The sequence below is a fragment of the Scleropages formosus genome, chromosome 19 (assembly GCF_900964775.1).
Source record: "Scleropages formosus chromosome 19, fSclFor1.1, whole genome shotgun sequence".
Taxonomy (NCBI): Eukaryota; Metazoa; Chordata; class Actinopteri; order Osteoglossiformes; family Osteoglossidae; genus Scleropages; species Scleropages formosus.
This window is the reverse complement of record NC_041824.1, coordinates 5,217,656-5,235,903: the sequence shown is the minus strand read 5'-3', so window position 1 is coordinate 5,235,903 and position 18,248 is coordinate 5,217,656. Positions and strand designations below refer to the sequence as shown.

The 18,248-nt window shown below is 44.8% G+C and overlaps 2 protein-coding genes across 2 annotated transcripts in view; one reads left to right on the top strand and one right to left on the bottom strand.

Moving 5' to 3' along the window:
- bmp6 (bone morphogenetic protein 6) overlaps positions 1–5,761 on the top strand; it is a 29,334-nt gene extending 23,573 nt beyond the window's left edge. Inside the window, exons 6-7 of the mRNA XM_018741163.2 lie at positions 3,031–3,141; positions 4,515–5,761. Of these exons, the coding sequence (XP_018596679.2) occupies positions 3,031–3,141; positions 4,515–4,664 (261 nt within the window). The 3' untranslated portion in view covers positions 4,665–5,761. The remainder of the gene's footprint in view (positions 1–3,030; positions 3,142–4,514) is intronic.
- A 1,328-nt stretch (positions 5,762–7,089) lies between these two features.
- On the bottom strand, positions 7,090–14,754 carry txndc5 (thioredoxin domain containing 5). The gene is made up of 10 exons (XM_018741160.2): positions 14,481–14,754; positions 12,970–13,119; positions 11,507–11,612; positions 11,173–11,269; positions 9,694–9,809; positions 9,240–9,326; positions 8,802–8,942; positions 8,213–8,295; positions 7,885–8,014; positions 7,090–7,577 (listed from the first exon to the last, which is right to left on the bottom strand). The coding sequence occupies exons 1-10, from the start codon at positions 14,666–14,668 to the stop codon at positions 7,455–7,457; spliced, it is 1,221 nt and encodes a 406-aa protein (XP_018596676.2). The 5' UTR covers positions 14,669–14,754; the 3' UTR covers positions 7,090–7,454.
- Between the last annotated feature and the right edge of the window lie 3,494 nt (positions 14,755–18,248).

Here is an 18,248-nt window from a genome sequence, read left to right as displayed (position 1 = left end):
CCTGCGCCCAGTCACTTTTAGGAGCCACAAACGAAAGCTGATATGTCAGGCATTCTTGGTAGTGTGTCAGAAAGTCGGGCAGCAGATCTTACGAAAACAGCCGTCAGCTCCTTCTGCTTTATTTGAACAGATGTGATACACATTTATTGGGTGTGAGGGCTGTATTACATTTAAACAAGATTCCTTGGTGTTTCACTACAGGTCCTTCTGAGGGGTCACTTGCAGTCTAATTAGAGCAGTTTTTGACATTTCCAGTTGAAAGCAGGGTGTTCTTGAACTGTGTACTTGTGACAAGCTCTGTGTTACTGATCTTGGAAAGGAATAGGCCTCTTATAGTTTGCGAGGGGAAAGCATGTTTTTGTTTCCTGCAAAAAATTAAATTTGTAATAAGACAGCACTGACATCTACAGGAAGACTGCCAACACAGATGCAGAGGGAGATGGTGGGAATTATGGTCATTAAGCAACACTATACTAAGTTCATAAAGCAGTTTTGCAATTTCAGCACTGATTTGTCTCTGAGGACAGCTGGCACTGATCGCCGGCAGTGTTTGCAAAGTCCAGGCTCAACCGAATTAAATGAGTAAAAGAGTCTACAATCCCCTGGCAGATGTGTAGCAGCTAGATGAGTTGTATGGACTGAGATCTCTTTAACAATCAAACACGAAAACAAGATTGGTGATTCCATGTGAGCAAGAAACGGACTTGGATGGGAGGATTCGTGTACACAAAAAGTAAATGTATGCACCTTTTTCCGAATTATATGCAGTCACTGCAGCACACATTTGTTTTGCCACTCCTGTACAAATGCAGGTTTTGCAACGCTTGCACACTCAAGAACTTCCACACTTGCTCAGTTTCCTCAAAATGGCCTTGATTTTGCAGCGGTGAATGGCAAAGAATTGTGTACTTCATGATCACAAACACACACACACACACACACACACACACACACACACACACACACACATTGACTGAAACCACTTGTCCCAAGCGGGGTCGCGGCAAACCGGAGCCTAACCTGGCAACACAGGGCACAAGGCTGGAGGGGACTCACCCCGGATGGGACTCCAGTTCATCGCAAGGCACCCCAAGAGGGACTTGAACCCCAGACCCACCAGAGAGCAGGCACAGGCCATACCCACTGTGTCACCACATCCCCATGATCACAAACAATTTTGGAAATATGGCAGGAGACATACATATTGTTGCTCTGCCACATAGATATTTAAATATTAGGAATTCCATAATTGAATACAATAGAAAAGAAGTGAATGAACTGCAAATAAACAGTGGTATTGCATTCAATTTGGATGTATTTGCCATGTCTTGAAATACATTAAAATGCCCATCTATTGGAAAAACTATTTTCCATGTTAATATCCATTTTTGGACCTCTTGAAAAACAAACAGTAGACATACTGCTTTTACTGCGTAGTTTTACTATTTACCGTGTCTAAAATGAATGAAGAAAGTGGTGCAACCATAGTCAACTGTACGTGCACACAACCCCTTTACAAACTAAGCAGAAATGTAGACTGACCTTCAGGCCAGTGGTGTGTGGATGGCTATTTGCTGTTTTTCAGAATACTTTAGTAAATATAATCATTATAAAAAATTGATTTGGTTACTTTTCATCTGTTATGCTAGTTAGTTAGTTCTCTGACTGTCAAAACTGGTCTTATTTAAGGTGGTTTTTTTCTCACCAGTGTTTATTCATTCATTCTAGTCAGGGTACTGGATGGGATGCCAGACCATTACAGGGCAATGTCTCCCACACACACACACACACACACACACACACACACACACACACACACACACACACACACACACACACACTAAAGGCAATTTGTAGTGAATAGCCATCATTCACAGCACTTTCATTGTATTCATCATTCATTCACACACACACTTTCTGGACTGCATGTCCCATACGGGGTCGCGGGGAACCGGAGCCTACCCGGTAACACAGGGCGTAAGGCCAGAGGGGGAGGGGACACACCCAGGACAGGACGCCAGTCCATCGCAAGGCACCCCAAGCGGGACTTGAACCCCAGACCCACCAGAGAGCCGGACCCTGGTCCAACCCACTGCGCCACCGCACCCCCTATCATTCATTCACTTTATCATTATTTTTTCCAGACATAAAATAACATAGGTCCTATTTCACACTTTACTTTACAAAACTTTTTTATGCACCTAGAAACACTTCTGCATTTACGAATTTTGTTCTTACACTTTTGATTTCTGAATACATTGTCTCATTCTCCAGCAGCACGGATGAAGGTATAAAAGCTGTTTCTGTTCATGTAACTGGAGAATCGTAAATACTATCAAACTTCTGTCACACAACGTTGAGGGACCTCTGTACATGTTTGGAGGCCATACTGAAAGCCGACAAATGTAACATGCTTTTAGCTGCAGGCGGACTACAGCAGAAATTCATAATCCAAATAATATTGTAAAAGTACAAAGATAGAAAGAAAATTTTGTACCAATCTTCGAGAGCTGGGTGCAGTCCAGATCATGCCATTGTCACTGTGGGACTGAAGTGAGATGGGGTGCTGACTAATTTCTGTAATAGCCATAATCTTTTTCATCACTGCTACTGGCCTCCATTTGCAGGGTCATGACTCATAAGGAAAAATTGCTGGTTGCCTGCCAATATCAAAAATAACATAATACAGCTTGTTTATAATGGATCCAGGGGATGTTTTGAAAATGGAAAGCTCTGCTGTTCGCAGGTGCACAGATGCATAGCTCTTGTTTTTTTCCCTCCTTGTGACTGCTTATTAATTCTGAGGTCACTCAGAAGACACCAAAGATGTTTCATTTGAAAGGCTGTTAGAAATAATTAAAAAAACAGAAAAAACCGCCAATCACTGGGCAGATGGAGGCGCCTGGTGAAAGGAACACATCTGGGTGTCACTGCGTTCCAAGTGGTGCGCTTTAATCTAGGAACTGCTGCGCTTTAATCTAGGAACTGCTGCGCTTTAATCTAGGAACTGCTACTCCCATGTTGCTGTAGGACTGGATCATCGCGCCAGAGGGCTACGCTGCCAACTACTGTGATGGAGAGTGCTCCTTCCCACTCAATGCACACATGAATGCCACCAACCATGCCATCGTGCAGACCCTGGTGAGTGCTGCACTTAGCTGTTTAGGTGAAACATACCTTTATAAAAAGGCTTTCATAGCTCTGTTTTGTACTTTTCATCTGTTTATTCAGCTGAGTATTTTACACAAGTATTTCTAGAGTGAAATAGCAGTTTCCTACAATGGGATTTTAACCAGCAATCTGTTGGTCACAGGCCATTGGTTTATGTGGACTTCAGTGTGCTGTTGGCCTTGTCTCTTTACAGTCTCTGTTCCAAACACTTCAAGGGAAGAAAGGTTGTGTTAATTTCACTGATTAACAGATGGCTTTATCCAGAGCATGTTTATATTGAATACTTTGACAAAGTAATTTATGTTACATTCATGTTGCATGGGGCCTTTCCTTCTACATTCACATTTGCATTCTCTTCTGTGAAAGATGTATCATCACTTCCTGAGAAGCTGTTACTTGCAAATCAGTGGCCTGGTTTTCCAGACAGACATTCAGTCTAACTAAATGAAGTTTACGTTTACATTGTGTGTGTGTTTACATTACATGTACATTTAGTCATTTGTCAGGTGGCTTTTCTCTAAAGTGATGTACAATTGAGAGCAAAACCAAAGTGCATCAACTGCAGATGAAGAGCTGTACACACAGACGCAGAATTGTTATGGCTTGTCTGATACCACCACAATGCTGGTTCACATCACTCAAGTAGCTGCCTATGGAAGTGACATTCAGATAGCAAATATGTATTTCAGATGGTGTTGGACTCATCTATGTAGCTATCAGGCGAGAAGTGGGTCTGAAAGACATGAGTTGAGACCCTTCCTGAATGTTCAAAGGCATTCAGTCGCTCTGAGGGACAGAGGGAACTTATTCCATCACAGTGGAGTGAAAGCAGAGAACCTCTGGGAATCTGATTTTGGACCCCTTGTGAGTGGGGCCACCAAAGGGTGAAAGGTGGAGGAACGTAGCAGTACCGCTGGAGGTGTAGGAAGGAATCACTTCCTGTAGGTATTGGGTGCAGATCCTTTGACCATCTTGTAGGCTGTAACCAGAGCATTGAACTTGATGCAGGTAGCTATAGGAAGCCAGCGGAGGGAGAAGAGGAGGAAAGATCTATGGGAATGCTTTATTAGGTCAAACACAACTCATACCGTGATATTCTGTGTCAGCTGGAGATCTTAATGGTGGAGGCTGGAACCCCAGACAGAATGGAGTTGCAGTAGTCCAGGCAGAATATCTGCATGGCCTAGACCAGGCACTGTGTGGAGTGCGCTGCAAGAGTCTCGCTAGTTTAAAATAATTTTCAGTGTAAGACTAAGCTTAATCTCTGTGTGGAAAACCAGTCCACTGTCTTTATTCACTAGCCCTTCATTTAAAGTTCATTCATGTTGTGGCTCCTTTTATAGGTACATCTCATGAACCCAGAGAATGTCCCCAAGCCCTGCTGTGCCCCCACCAAACTGCATGCCATCTCTGTCCTCTACTTTGATGACAACTCCAACGTGATCTTGAAGAAGTACAAGAACATGGTGGTACGCGCGTGTGGCTGCCACTGATGCCTGGGCACCGCAGTGCTCCGCAGGTGAAATGTGGTTCTTGCAGGACACCTGGGGGTGTGGCCTTCGGCCAACTCTCCCTTCACCACAGTGACTGAGGAAACAGCGGACTGTGGAAGAGCACAGAAACATGCTGCTTTTTAAACTGTCCTCTGTGGACGAGACCAAGCTATGGCGCCGTCTCGTTGTTCTGAGCAATAGCCGTGCCAACCTTGTTTTTAAAAACAAGCTGAGATCGTGGTCTGAATTCAGCATTAACTCTCAAAACAAATTGGAACCACACAGTGCTGTAGGGGAAATGTAGTCAGATATCACTGAAAATACATATAAAGTGTTGAAAAAAGCATTAACCCAACTACTTTCCTTCTTATATTTGACTAACCAAAGATTGATCTTAACATGGAAATCTGCTGGACTAAATTAAACAGTGTATCACTGCAAAGTGCAGTAGGTATACTACAAAGTGCTAAGAGCTTGCAATCTGTGTGTTCTGAGTTGCAGAGGAGTTCATTATCAACAATATCGCAGAATTAAAATGAGACAGAAATGGCTACACAAGTGTGTAAGTATAAAGTGTTCAAACTGCCATTTTAGAACCATACTGTATTATTAGAGTGGCAAACTGTTTCAGGTTGGAACAAATATTTTCCGACATACTTAAGCATTCCATGCAAATGTGTTTTTATAGGAAAAATGAAATGCCCATTTTACCTAAACTATTAGCAATTTGACTTAATACCTCCATAAGCTGCTGTTTATTTTTTGAATCATGTTAAGAATTCAACATGTAAATACTTGTACATTTTTCATATTATTTATTGCACATAATCACATGCCAACTTAAAGAACAACACTATTTTTTGGAAAAGAAAATTTTATTGAATTTTTCAGAAATCCATGTTAACAGTTTTCTGTTATTGTTGCCATTTTTCTAGTACAAAAAAAAGATCATGGGCAGTGTGTACAACCCACTCATAAAAATACTGCTTTTCTTCACTGGAGTCTGTCTACACCATGTGCTATTCATAAATATTTTACTGACATTAAGTTGTTTCCTGTCCATTTGTGTCCTTTAATTGAGGGAGTGTAAACTGAAATACAGGAAGATGCTCAAGAATGCAAAGTATGAGTAAAAGATTGCAGGATTACCCTCTGAGCTGGCAGTAGGTAAGTAAGCAAAGGAGCAGTCAAGAATTACTATAGTACCATACTACAGTGATCTGGGGGATGAGGTGTTCAGAAGTGAACCAAACAGGTACCAAATAATGAGTGTAAGTGGGGGGTCCGCTGGTTACACACTGACACACTCAGTTATTCCTGTGTATCTGAATTGTCTACAGCTCCACCGCTGTGGGCACATTTGACACCCGTATCTTCTGACAGTTTGTCAAGCAAGAATTACAATGACATTTCACAGCCTGAGTTAAAGATGACAGCATCCCACAATAAACTACCTACTTCCAAGACACACGTGCCACATGTGACCAAGCACGGATCCCCCCCGGCCTCAATCGGAAGTGAGAAATGAAAAAATGTTCCACAGACAGGCTGTGCGCATGTCAATAACAGGCCTTACATCTGTATTACAAGTATGGCTGCTGGAGGTAGAGGGGAAGTAGATGGGAAGAAGCAACAGTAAAGGACTATGAAAACAGGTGGCTGCGCATATTTGCCATAAAGTCAGCAGCTTTAAGTGGAGCTTGGGGCTCCAAGTGGTGAATCAAAAGACAGAGTATTAAAAAAAACAGGTGACACTCAAGCAGCACCACCTGCCAGTGATGCTGTGATGGAAATATGGGAACAGTGACCAGCCACATGTAAGTAAACTATTCCAGGGCTTCCCCACAGACTTTACACACCACTTACCATCTTTGTTAGCCAACATTTTGTCCAAGGCGACTTACAGGGTAACATTTGGCCCGATATGGAAACCAGGAGGCAAACAAACTATGAAGCAAGCGGTGCTTAGTTTACGATTAAAAAGGGCAGAGTAAACAAAAGTAAAGCCAATAAAAATCAAGTGTGGGTTACACGAGTTCTAAAAGGTCAACAAGGTGGTTGTTAATGGAACCTCCACGGCTACAGTCCATGTGAGGAAACCCTTTATCCTTCCAAGGGTTAGAACCTGTACAGCAATGGTGAGGTAACTACAGGAAAAAAGTGAGCATGATAGCAGTCAGCATATGGCAAAGACCAAATCTCCCATCACCTCCAAAAATTATACATCCCTGAGGGTTAAGTTAGACCATCGCTGGCATGGATTAAAACATTAACTTAACACTCAACATCAGCTAATGCCAGTCACACATTAACATTAATACAGTAACGCTGATGGCTCGTAATATGCATTTGTTTTATAACCGAGGGTATTTTTTCCAATTTCTAGGTGGAAATTTAGAAATGGGTTGGGGTTCCGAGACTAAAGGCACAGTTCTGCCAGCTGCGAGGTGTTTTTCAGTGTGGGATTAACTGGTCTTGTGCAAAAATGTCTCTATGACAGAGAGAGAACCGCAGTGGCTGTCAGTCACTTGTGATTGGAGTGTAGTCAAGAGCCACTGCTCCACACCAAGAGGACATGAACTGAAACTAAATTTAATACATTCACATTTAAAAAACAAAGCAATTATGATCATGGAATCAGACCACTATTTGTGTTGTGTTTTTGGTCACAGAGTTATTAAAATAGTCCCTCTCCTGGTTTGGTGTAAAATGATTAAGAGAGCGCCCTCTGGGGGCTGATTCAAAGTGGCCGGAGAGCGGAGACAAGAGGTGTGGGATGGTAGGTGAGTTTTACAGCTCGTCCCTGGCTTGCTTCATCACGAAGCTGTGCAAACTCTCAAGATCCCGCCCACCATTGTGCTCCTCCCCCTGCTGCCCTGCCCGGAACATCAGCAGGGTGGGGTAGCCATGCACCTGCAACACATCAAACCGATGTCATTCCTGTGCAGGTGCTCAGGTGCCGCACAGCTGAACTAAGCCTGTGCTGTGGATGCCCTACGGAGACAACTTTACTGGTGTTACATTTAATAACTCAAAATACAACTGGAAAGTTATGAAACTACTAGGTTTATCACCCTAAAGGATGACTTAAATGACATATATAAACATATACAGCCTCCTCCTGATTGCAGCAGGAAATACCCTGAGGACAAGCAGGCCGCATGCAGCGTGTGCGCGTGTACGCAACATTCATGGCAGAACGAGGGCTGGAGGGACTCACGGAAAAGCGGTTGCAGAGAGAGCGCTCCACGGTGCAGTCCACCTTGGCTATCTTCACGTCCATGAGCCCCGGAAACTCCTTGCTGGCCAGATCTTCCCAGGTTGGAGCAAGGTTTTTACAGTGGCCACACCTGGGCAAACGGACATGTGACACTGAGCCCCACGTGGCCAACGCGACACCCATCTGAGTTAAAGGTTAATGCAAAGTGCGACACTGTTCAAACTCAGGGAGAAAAGTAGGAAAGGATTCTGTGTGCACTGTCACTTGTAACTCCAGCAAGTGGTGATAAAATACTAAAAACTGACTCAAAGTAGAAAGAAATTCTTACCAGGGGGCGTAAAATTTGACGAAAGTCAGCCCTTTGGCCACCGTGTCATCAAAGTTGCTCTCGCTGAGGACAATGACTCTGGACTGTGGAGGGACAGTAAAACCCTTTCAGATGCACTGCATAGTAAAATAAAACAAATCAAGGCAGTCTCCAGAGCGTCACTGAGACAGGCAGCATTTATAACCGTTCAGGGAATTTTGGTCCATCTTCTCCGCTTCCATTTCTGTAATTTACATTTTTTGTTAAAGGTTAGGCCGTGTAACATGACGTCACCAGCTTCACAGACGTCTCATTTTTAGGGAATTTACATCAGCGGGAGGAAATAGGCGGCTTTCCCACAATTGCTATGTCTGTCCTTTTGACGAGGCGGACTGTTTGGGGGAAGTGTGTGACCTGAGCGCTTTCTGCGCTCGTTCACGACGATGTACAGAACTATGCAAGAGTGACAGAAAAATTGAGTTATTTCCACTATATGTTCACTTCCTTCAAAACATCTAACACAAAACACCTACGCAAGTTAACAAAGGACACAGACGGGGACACACACACACACACACACACACACACACACACACGGACACACTCCTACCTGCTCTTCAGCAGGCTCCTCGGTGGGTGGCATCACCTTCTCAGCCTGCGGCTCATCCACCACGTCAGGTATCACCTTCACCTGGTTGTCCACAAACTCCTTCAGGGAGTCGAGGTCCCGCTTACCGCGGTACTGGTCCACCTGCAGGAGAGCACTGACGGTCAACTTCCAAAAGCTCCACGGCAATGCACAACAGGATGTGTGGTTTTTTTTTTTTTTTATTCCACAAAATTACTTTTCAGATTACTACAGTTCGAAAATCTAAATCACTTTCTCCACCTGAGGGAAAAAAAGCTTGGCTACAAAATGACAAAACATAAGGGTCATCACCACTCATCACTTATTCTGATGGTCATAACAGGACACAAACTGAAGTTCAGCAAGGACCCACTTTCACTCGCTCTCACACACACACACACCCACACACACACTCCTTACTTTCTCTCCATCCTTGAAGAACAGTAAAGTAGGATATCCGCGCACTTGGTTTTCGGAGCAGACCTCATAGTGCTGCGTGCAATCCACCTGTCACACAAATGCAGGTGCAATGTTACACACTACTTGTTGGCTCACTTGGTAAGAACAGAGTAAAGTATTCATCAGCACAAATATGCAAACGGGCAAAACCAAACTTCTCAAAAAACATAAATCCACCACACCATTTTGCATAAACACACACACACAGTGCTTTACGGTTAGCAAGTCAAAAGTCATGAACGCTTCCTCGGAAGGTCTTACTACTGTCCAGTTTAAACTGTACGTTTGCCAACACAACTTGAGGGAGATCCCGGTCAGCAGCCATGTGCTGTCTAAGGGCTCCACATCCAGGTAATTTACACTAGTGTCTAGCTGGACGAAGGCCTCGTGTTCAGCGCCGCCTGCAAGAACCCACCTTGCCGATCTTCACCGTGTCAGAGTGCTCAAACGAAGTGGCCAACTGCTCCCAGGCAGGAGCCATGGCCTTGCAGTGACCGCACCAAGGGGCGAAGAACTTGACAAAGTGGAGTCCTGTGCGCAACACAGTGAGGGGGTAAAAAACTTAACGTGGCCATATGAAAAAGCACAGACTTCAGTGATGCTAAATTTTATGCAGTGAAAAATTCCGGTTTTTAAATGAGTAGTAAAATGCCAAAGAGAGAACGCACTGTGAAATGAGTGATGTGACGAGAAGCTGCAGTCACAGCACAGCCCTGTACCCTTATTTTACAGTAAATCGCCAGCTCTGCACTGCTCTGGCCCATAAGGCTGAAGGTTTCAATCAAAACTGTAATTTCAGTGCTATTTTTAAATGTGGGGCACGGCAGGCATACAGAATGCTGTGAACAGGACAACACCAACACACAAAGAGACACACACACACACAGTTAACTGAGGCAAATGACAATTTAGGAATCCTCTATGCTCGCTCTAGGTGCAGAGCCCACCCCAAAGAATGACATGCACTAAACCAGCAGTGCGTCGCCTCTTTACATTAACCCATAGCTGTTTCTTCTCAGAACAGTTTCCCCACTTTGACGTTCGGGAGAGGAATGGGGTTAGCAGGCAAGACCAACACGGGGAAGAAAAACAGTTTAACCAGGAAAATACACACATATGTCGTAATTACACACTGCGGGAAAAGTACTGTGCAACTCGCATGCGAGTTAAAGGTGTGGCTGCTTTGGGTTAAACTTACCAACGTGAAAAAGACTAAACTCTTCTTACCCTAAACGACTCGCATTGATTACATTATTGCTTCTACTACATTTGCGCCAAAATAACATTCATTTAGCTCACAAATTTCTTCAAAGCAACTTACAATGGTAATCTAGCTATAATTACTTACCCATTTGTACAGATGGGTAATTTTTACTGGTGCAATTTAGGGTAAGTACCTTGGTCAAAGGTACTACAGCCACAGGTGAGATTTGAACCTGCAACCTCTGGGGCCAAAGACAGCAGCTGCCCCTCAAACACGAACAAGTTGTTTCTTTAGAAATAACGGAGTCCGAAACAACATCCAATCATCGGGCATTCCTCTGTGACAGAACTTGACTCAGCATGATAAACGATAACAGGAGAAACAAGGTAACGTCAGGAGAAGCTCCAACATTAATCGAATCTTGTCCCGCTCGACTTGTACCGGTGACGTCGGGTCACTGGGAGAAGAAATGACCCTCAAAGCAAATGGCGCAGTTACAAAGACATATTCATAGCGCTTGATGGATGGAGGGAAAAAAATTAATTTTTTTTTTTTTTTTTTTTAAAAAAAGGTCCAGCTGTGCCAAATAAAGCTGTGTAGAAGTGATGAAGTATTACCCTAATGGCCTTACCAGCAGGGCAGTTTAAATCTGTGCGCGAGTAACAATGTGAAGGGACACCAGCACGGTACCTTTGGCAACATGGGCCTTGAAGTTGGTGCCAGTGAGCTCATACATGCCCTGCTTTGGCTCGGGGGCCTTGGGTGGCTCCAGTTCGCTCTCAGGCTCCTGAAAAGGCACAGAGATGCAGCGTTGCATGAAAAAACAGCCACTGGTAGTCGTCACTCCCAACGCTGAGCAACAGTATTACTAAGAAGCTCCATTTTCCACTTTAACTACATAATTTACAAGGAGAATTCAGATGTGCTGCAGATACATTCTGAATAATTTGACCAAAGTTTAAGAAGAATAATGAAAGCCAGTAGAAGAGCGCTCATCCCGTGCCACAAGGTGACGGTCGCTTACAGAAGGGTCCTCATCCAGCATCTTGAGCATCCAAGACTCGAGCGACTCCAGGTCCCGAGATCCCTGGTACTTGACTGACTCCTGTTCAGGTCTGAAGAGCTTCAGACTACGAAGACAGCAGAAACGCACTGCTAAAACATCCACTTGTATAAACAAACACACTCATTTATGCCATTTACTCTGGACTGTTATAGTACAAATGTTTAAATACAAGTACCTTTCTATTACCACAAAGAAGATTCTGTGTAAAAAGTCTAAAGTACCATTAGTTACCATATTAATTACATACCAAAGAGTATTTCAATATGTCACTGCACTGAGAGAATGACTAAGAAAAACAACATTTAAAAGTGTAATGCTGCCTCCATTTGGCTCTACTCTTAATGGTAGTTCATTAAACAACTTATCACCAGATGGAAAATGACGACAAATATTTGCCATAGAGTGGCAAAGAAATGCAAAACATTGAAATATTAAATTTGTTTTGTAGTTAGAAGGTAAAACCTGAGAACGAGCAGGGTCCACTTCCATAAGTACGCCATAAACCCAGAGCTCCGCTTTCCATCACAATACTTTACAAATATGTCAACACAAAACTGAATATTTCTCAGATGCTGCTCAGAAGAACATGCCGATGTTAACAGTAACATCCCCTGCGTGCGTGTTCATTGATAACAGGTGTCTAACTGCTGCGAACGGTCACGCCAGAACTCTCCAGGTGGGTACAAATGAAGCTGCAACACCCAGCAGACAGATAGTGATGTGGGTTTTTTTTTTTTTTTTTTTTTTTAAACACACAAAAACAAGGCAACACCAATAATTCCACAGTGTGTCGAGTGTGAAAACAGTACAGCTCAGAAAATCGAAAACTTTTGGCATCTGATCAGACTGTGATGCACCTTGATTCACACCAGCTCTTCCCTGCAAACAGACACAAGGCGTAATTGCTCAAAACAAAGTAAAGGAGTGGGCTGCCTTCAGATTTAACTGTAGGCCCATGTTCGCAAGCTGGAAGTTCTACGCCACCTCCTTTCAGCTTTTCCAACAGAGCATGAAGTCAAACATCTCCTCCTACTGTGTGGTACTTTTGAGGGTATGTTCAAAATGCTAAGAAAATTCTACCTATACTGCTTTATTTAAGACTACACAATGTATACAATGACAAGACATAATGTGTATCATCACAAGGGAATCAAAGGGGAGAGGAGCTGGAGAGTATACAGTATACGCAGTAGGTTGGGAACCTGCTTCTTTCACATGGTCAAATGTCTAAAGGCCTCTTAACAAGACTAGTCACTTGGGCTGTTTAATAAATAAATAAAATTAATTTTAAAAAAAAAGTCAGAGCTCACCGGGCTCTGAAATTTTTACCAAGACGACCGTTTTCCAGAATTCACTTCCCCTTATGGAAAAGCGGCTCATCCCGGACAGAAGACAGAATGGGGTCCAGCGGGCGCACTCACGTCGGGTAGCCCCTGACGCCGTGGTCAGAGCAGAACTTGGTGTCCTTGGTGCAGTCCACCTTGACCACGTAGACAGCTGGCGACTCCATGTTGTTGTATTTATCCGCCAGTTGGTTCCATGTGCCCTGGAGCCTCTGGCAATGACCACACCTGGACAAGCGATGCACAACGACATTAACCACTGCACACACAGAAGACTGAGGGCGGTCTCACGCCCTACATTTCAAGGAATGCAAACTAGGGAAAATTCTGGATCATCTAGGGTGATGCATTCAAACATCCATGAATTATAGCCATACATGCATAACTTATTTGTTCATGCCAATAACCACAGCATAGCCCCAAAGTACAATTTCAAGAATACTGGGTTCAGTTGAGTCACAAATTACGTTTATGACTATTAAGTCTGGCTTTTAAATATAATTACCATCTATGAGCACAGCAAGAGTTAATTCTGTAGTGCAGGAAAATGAGTGGTTAAAGAATAAAAGCTGAATGAAGAAGTCAAAACCCATGGACAGGTGACAGTTACATTTATTCATTTAGCTGATGCTTTTTCTCCAAAGTGACTTACAATGTTAAGCTACTTATAATTACTTACCCATTACAGCTGGGTAATTTGTACCTGAGCAATTTTAGGGTAAGTTCCTTGCTCGTGAGTACTACGGCCAGAGGTGGGAACCGAACCTGCAGCCAGCGAACCAACTGGATCGCTCACTGGTTAACTTTAATATCAGTTTACACATAATCATAATGAGACATTTACACCATACACTCCTTCACTGTATTCACCCTCCATCTCTCAGACTGTACTCACATCCAGTCCACACCATGTTTATACCACATTCGATTCGTACTACACCCACCCACAATATATATATTCACACTATATATATCCCACTCGTACTACATCCATATACTCGTGCCACCCCACATTCACACTCCATTGATTCAAACCGTATCCACGTTACGACCGCCGGTGACGTCACTCTTCGCCACGTCAGCGGCAGCCCCGGCGGGACACGGTCCCGGTCCGAGCATTTTCAGTTCTCTCATTCTGCCCGTTCTACCTGGCGCTCTACACTCAAGAAACTTAACGCACGAGCTTATAAAATTAAGCAACTGAAAGACGGTGCTAAATAAATTTCTAACACTTTGAAAGGCCGGCGGCGACGTTTTCCCTCGACTCGTCCGTCGTCGTTGTGTTACAGTTACTCGCGAGCGCAGGTCTACCGTCTTAAGAAACTTTGAACAGCGTACCCCACACACACACACACGCACGCACGCACACACACTCACTCACTCACTCGTATGTGCATTTTTCGCAGCGAAAAGCTGCTTCGGACACAACCGCTTGGAGACGAAGCTAGCCGCGCAGCTAACGATGCTAACGGCGTAAACGCGGCCACCTCGCTCACTCACGGCAGAGAGAGAGAGAGTCTAAACGAGAAGAACGCGGCGGCGGACCGAGGCGAGGAGCCGCCCGCCCGGGGGGGGCCGTTAGTACCAACCAGGGCGCGTAGAACATGACGAAGTGCGGGGCCGTGGGCACGGCGCTCTTGAACATCTCCACCGTGTACGTGTGCCTGCTGTGCTCGTCGTCCTCGCCGCCATCGTCGTCCTCGCAGCGCGCGCAGCCCAGGAGCAGCGCGCAGTAGAGCGCGAGGCAGCGCGAGAGCACGCGAGCGCACGAGGCCATTCTGCTGTTGCTCCTGCTGCTCTTCTCCCGCTTCCGTCGCGCGTCCTGAGTGAGTGAGTGCGTGCGTGCGCGCGTGCGCGCGCGGCAGACTGCGCAGAACACGGAACAGTGTTACGGTGCGGCTTCCTGCACGGCAAGTGTGTGTCGCGAGAAACGCTCATCCTCGCGGACGCCTTTGAAGTTTCGTAACCGCAGTGTTAACAGTGATCTGTCCGACACCTTTGCCCAAATGTCACTGTTAGCGACGTGCACTGATTTACCCATCTACAGCAGCATTTTTTTTATTACCGTATCGATTCAGGGTAATTACCGGCTTGAGATCAGGGCACGGGTACTACAACTACAACTGCCTGGAGATGGAATTCGAACCTGCGATCTTCGTGGCAAGGCTAGCTCACCACTAGTGACTAGCTGTTCGGAGTGTCTGATCAGTCTGATGTTCTCCAGCTCTTTGTAGAAGTGCACGAGAAACAAGAGTTGAGAAAACTGTAAAGAAGGCAAGAAAACTACATCTTAAAGACCATCAAGTCAAGCTACTGCAAAAACAGGGGTTATGGACAATTTTAGATGATTAGCCACTTCATAAATTATTGACCAACTTAGGGTAAGTGCCATCAAGTCAAGATTGACTCAACGGCACCACATAAATGGTGTCCCCCATTCCGTCCATTTCTGTCTTTAGTGTTTCAAGAGTTTAGCTGGTTGTTGCTTGTCCTCCTTCTCCAATGTTTTCTTCATCACCTTCTTTTTGAGAAAATCCAGCCTTCTCATTGATGTGTCCAAAGCAAGGGAACCTCAGTGTCATCATTTGTGTTTCTAAAGACAATACTGGCCTGACTTGACCCAACATCCATCTGTTACTTTTTCTGGCTGTCCATGGTGTCCAGCTCTACTCCAACACCACAGTCCAAGTCCACTACGTCCAATAGGAGCTCATGTTTTTTCCCGTTCAGCTTTTCCAGTATCCAGTTTTCACATCAGTGCAGAACAATTCTCATCTTCATTCTTGAGGAAACATCTGCACATCACAGGACCTTTTCCAGATCTTTCACTGCCGCTCTGCCAAGCGTCTCTTCACTACTCCTTCCCTCATTGTTGATCGTTGACCCCGAAAAGCAGAAGCTGGCAGTGACTTCAGTGTCTTCACTGTCAACAGTAAAGCTTTCTGCTGCTCCAGTTGTCATGATTTTTGTCTTCTACAGATTGAACCGTAGCCCCATTTTCTCAATCTCCGTCTTGTCTTCTTCAATATCTATGGCTTTAAGGCATTCGTCCCATGGTAAATTTTTCCAGCAGGGTATTTTACTGCGTCCATTCCCTGCAAGCAACTGCATATAGTTCCACAGCAAGGGTGTGGATTGAAGCGTGAGGCTAAATCCCTAACCACTGCGCCATCTGCTGGCGCACTGTGTGCCCAGGAAGCACAGTGTTTTAAAACTGTTTTAAAATTTCTTTAAACTGGAAGCACAGGCAATGATAAACGCCCCCCACGGCATGAAGGGATTCGAACCAAAACTCATCTTAATTATGACACAAAGACAGTATGACTCCATTTGTATAACTTGTACTTTTACACTTAGCATGTTTCTCTACCTTAATAATTATTTAGGATTTTAAATGCAGAACCTTTGTTACTACAAACGCAGTTTCGCTGATGGACCTTGATGCAGAACTTCTCGGTGGCTTCCACAGCCAATACTCTTGGGGATACACTGGGTTCCTGATTGGAAGCTTTGTGGTAAACATCACCATCTGCACGGTCACCTGTACCCTGTTTCTGTTTCTCTCTGGGTTTCGAAAGGAATGGAAACAGTAACACAAATAGCAACTAGCTGAGCTAACAACTAGTTTAACCAAACCAGCTGGTTAAATACTCTTGGTGGGTCTCAGCAGAAGTAGCTACAGATGGACTCAGATCTTCAGAGGTCTTTGTGGAACATTCTTCACGTAGACCCAGGGAGGTGAACCGGTCATAAAAGCATGGTGAATTGGAGCTCATCATATTTTGAAAAACACATCATATGGTGTATTTCAGAATGAGAGTGTGTGTGTGTGTGTGTGTGTGTGTGTGTGTGTGTGTGTGTGTGTGTGTGTGTGAGCACGGGTGCGAGAATGGACCTTCTCCACGGTGGGGTTCATCTAGTGATCTCCGGTTGTTGAGGTCATTGTAGAGGCAGAGCTGAAATGTGCATCAAATTCTGATATTCAGGAAACATCTCTGCAGCATCTCAGAGAAAAATCTCATATTACTTATAGGTATTTCTAAAGTAAATATTACCAGTTTTAATATAGATTTTCCAGGTGGCAGATGTACTCATTATTATTATTATTATTATTATTAAGCTAATACCGTTATAAGGGAGGCACAGCGGTGCAGTGGGTTGGACCGGGTCCTGCTCTCTGGTGGGTTTGGGGTTCGAGTCCCGCTTGGGGTGCCTTGCGATGGACTGGCGTCCCGTACTGGGTGTGTCCCCACCCCCTCCGGCCTTGTGCCCTGTGTTGCCGGGTTAGGCTCCGGCTCCCTGCAACCCTGCATGGGACAAGTGGTTTTGGACTCTGTGTGTGTGTGTGACTTACAGGGATAGACTTTTACACTCCAGTACTTTGCTGCTGCAAAAAGACTCATGTACAGTGCACCCCCCCTGTGCCCCCCACAGGTGTGTGACCTTTTGACCCCCTCATGCCCACTATACCCCTATATGTAATATATGAGCCACTCCCAGCTGTTTTTGAGTTCATTCCCTGGATTTTATCAGTAAAGTTGGCACCTTCTGTGCAGTGCAGCGTTCAGCCCAACGCACTGCTTCGCTCTAAAAGTTCAAGGTTTGCAAACTACTTCTCACACAGGCGGGAGTGAGCAGTGTGTGAACTGACTGCACAGCGGCAGCTGGCTGCCTACATTTTGTGCATTTTTCCATTTATTGTATTATTATTGTGGGGGGCGCGGTGGCGCAGTGGCGCAGTGGGTTGAACCGGGTCCTGCTCTCCGGTGGGTCTGGGGTTCGAGTCCCGCTTGGGGTGCCTTGCGACGGACTGGTGTCCCGTCCTGGGTGTGTCCCCCCTCCCTCCGGCCTTACGCCCTGTGTTGCCAGGTAGGCTCTGATTCCCCGCGACCCCGTATGGGACAAGCGGTTCTGAAAATGTGTGTGTGTGTGTGTGTGTGTGTGTGTGTGTGTGTGTGTGTGTGTGTGTGTGTGTGCGCGCGCCTTCCCCAAGGGTACTACAACAAGAGGTGGGATTTGAACCTGCGATCTTTGGGTTCAAAGGCAGCGGCTCTAATCACTACATTACCAACTGTGTGCTGTTGATGTCTGTTTAATTAGACTTAATTAAGTCACTATGCCTCTAATTTGGAGACAGCTGGTAGTATAGTGGTTAGAGCTGCTGCCTTTGCACCCAAAAGTCACAGGTTTGAATCCCACCTCTAGCTGTATTACCTGTAAGCAAGGTACTTACCCTCAGTTGCTCCAGTAAAATTATCCAGCTGTTTGAATGCGTAAATAATTGTAAGTTGCTTTGGATAGAAGTGTCTGCTAAATGAATAAGTGTATAATGACATCACTGATGTATGGATGAGTGA

Excerpts from the sequence above, each read along its gene's own strand:
- txndc5 (XM_018741160.2), bottom strand. The coding sequence starts at position 14,668 with ATGGCCTCGTGCGCTCGCGTGCTCTCGCGCTGCCTCGCGCTCTACTGC. Across the intron at positions 8,943-9,239 it reads TCTTCAAGGATGGAGAGAAA|GTGGACCAGTACCGCGGTAA; the intron begins GTAAGGAGTGTG and ends GCTCTCCTGCAG. Across the intron at positions 8,296-8,801 it reads AGGAGCCTGCTGAAGAGCAG|TCCAGAGTCATTGTCCTCAG; the intron begins GTAGGAGTGTGT and ends GTCCCTCCACAG.